Source organism: Colobus angolensis, unplaced genomic scaffold, assembly GCF_000951035.1.
Source record: "Colobus angolensis palliatus isolate OR3802 unplaced genomic scaffold, Cang.pa_1.0 Scaffold38, whole genome shotgun sequence".
Classification (NCBI taxonomy): Eukaryota; Metazoa; Chordata; class Mammalia; order Primates; family Cercopithecidae; genus Colobus; species Colobus angolensis.
This window is the reverse complement of record NW_012117154.1, coordinates 7,411,096-7,412,943: the sequence shown is the minus strand read 5'-3', so window position 1 is coordinate 7,412,943 and position 1,848 is coordinate 7,411,096. Positions and strand designations below refer to the sequence as shown.

At 59.4% G+C, this 1,848-nt stretch overlaps 1 protein-coding gene across 1 annotated transcript in view; it reads right to left on the bottom strand.

Annotated features, from left to right (window-relative positions):
* Positions 1-758: 758 nt before the first annotated feature.
* RRP1 (ribosomal RNA processing 1) overlaps positions 759-1,848 on the bottom strand; it is a 12,583-nt gene continuing 11,493 nt past the window's right edge. Inside the window, exon 12 of the mRNA XM_011954120.1 lies at positions 759-1,177. Coding sequence (XP_011809510.1) covers positions 972-1,177 — 206 coding nt within the window. The 3' untranslated portion in view covers positions 759-971. The remainder of the gene's footprint in view (positions 1,178-1,848) is intronic.

Here is a 1,848-nt window from a genome sequence, read left to right as displayed (position 1 = left end):
TTCCACTCACTCTGACTCAGGCTGAGGACGCCGGCACCACGGACCTGGGAGGACAACACGGCCACGCCAGCCAGCCAGACGCATCCCGTGTCCAGCGTGGGCGCCAAGCTCTACCCACACGGCCCGGGGCCCCAGCGAGGGCTGACCTGGGAAGGACCAGCGTGAGGACGGGGACGCGAGACCCGGGAGCAAAGGCACAGAGTAGGCAGGACTGGACTCAAGGTAGAAAGGGAGGCAGAAGAAGGATGCTGGGCAGTGCCAGGCCCTGAAAGCCAGGGCCGACAGTGTTCACAAAACTTGCTGCACACAGAGAGCCACACAGACGGAGTCCGGTACGGGTGCAGGAACCAGGCCAAGGGCCGGTGGCAGAGAGGCCACTGCCCCATGGGAAATGAGACGGAGGGGCCTCAGTGGCACGGGGCTCCGGGCAAGGGAAGGGGTGAATCCCTAGGCCCTAGGGCCGGTTTAGCATGGAGAGAGTAACAGGGAAGGCTTCCCAGTGTGGGGCAAAGCCACTGTCTCCCTCCTATGCACCCCATTCCTGCCATGGGCCCCGTGCCCTGCCCGGCACTGTGCTCAACCCCCTCCACTGCAGGTAGGCAGCTCCAGGCCCTCGGTTGCCCCTGATGAGGGTGACACATGCCAACCACACTCGTGTGGCCAGAGGCCCAAGAGGGAAGACAGGCCCTGAAATCAAGGACAGAAGTGGAGAAGCTCAGGAATCTCTGAGGGTACAGCAAAGGAGGGGGCGCGGCTTGGATCTAAGACAGAGGCATGGGAGGAGGCAGCCCAGCCAGGAGGATCGTCTCCACATCGGGAGGGAGGGCAGCGCACACAGCTGGGGGGAGCTGCAGACAAGGATGGCAGGTAGGGGTGGCGAGGAGAGGTCTACAGGAGGGATGCTGGGGACAGGGCATTTCCGGGACATGTGGATAGTAGGCACCCAGGACGGAGGACTCGGCAATCATGCTTCAGGCGGAGACACTGTAGGTGACCCCCATCCCGGGGACAAGCAAGCAGGTGAGGACGCCAGCTCCACGACTAACACACCAGCTAGTCCTACCTCTCTCGCGCTGCAACCTGAGCAGACGCTTCTGCTTCTTCGTCTTCTTCTGCCGCCTCCCTTCAAGCAGACGCCTGCAGGCCTTCTCCGGGATCTCGTCCTCAGGGAAGATGCCTGAGAACCAGGGCAGAAGTCAGGGGGCTCTGGGGGTATGGGGGCTTTTGGTTTGAGGCTCGCTGCTTCCAGCAGGCCCCAGCCAGCACCACCTCCCAACAATGTGTGTGAGAAAGTGCCCTGTTGTAATACCCAGGAGCAATGTGTTCAGTGCCACCACCACAGCTGAAATGAACCAGCTCAGACCCAAGTCCATTTGGAAAAGCCGGTTCCTGGAGCATCTGGGACACAGGTAGAGTATCCATGAACCGACATGCTTGGGACCGGCAGTGCTTTGGATGTCAGACTGTTTTGGAACGTCTGCTGTCATAGTCACCAGTTCAACATCCCTAATCTGAAAATCCCAAATCCAAAACGTTCCGATGAGCATTTCCCTGGAGCTTCCTGTCAGCACTCAGTTTTGGACTTGGCAGCATTTTGGATTTGGGGTTTCACATTAGAAACGCTCAACCTGTACACCAAAGTCTACAGCCTAAAAATGCCTATGCTGGTGGCACAAGGGAACTTTGGGCATCAAAACCTGCCAGACACACACGAACCTCACGCACCTCATTGGTGCACACCGTCCTAACAACCCCACACTACCAGCCTGGCACACAGCGAAACCCTGTCTCCACACTACCAGCCTGGCACACAGCGAAACCCTGTCTCCACACTACCAGCCTGGCACA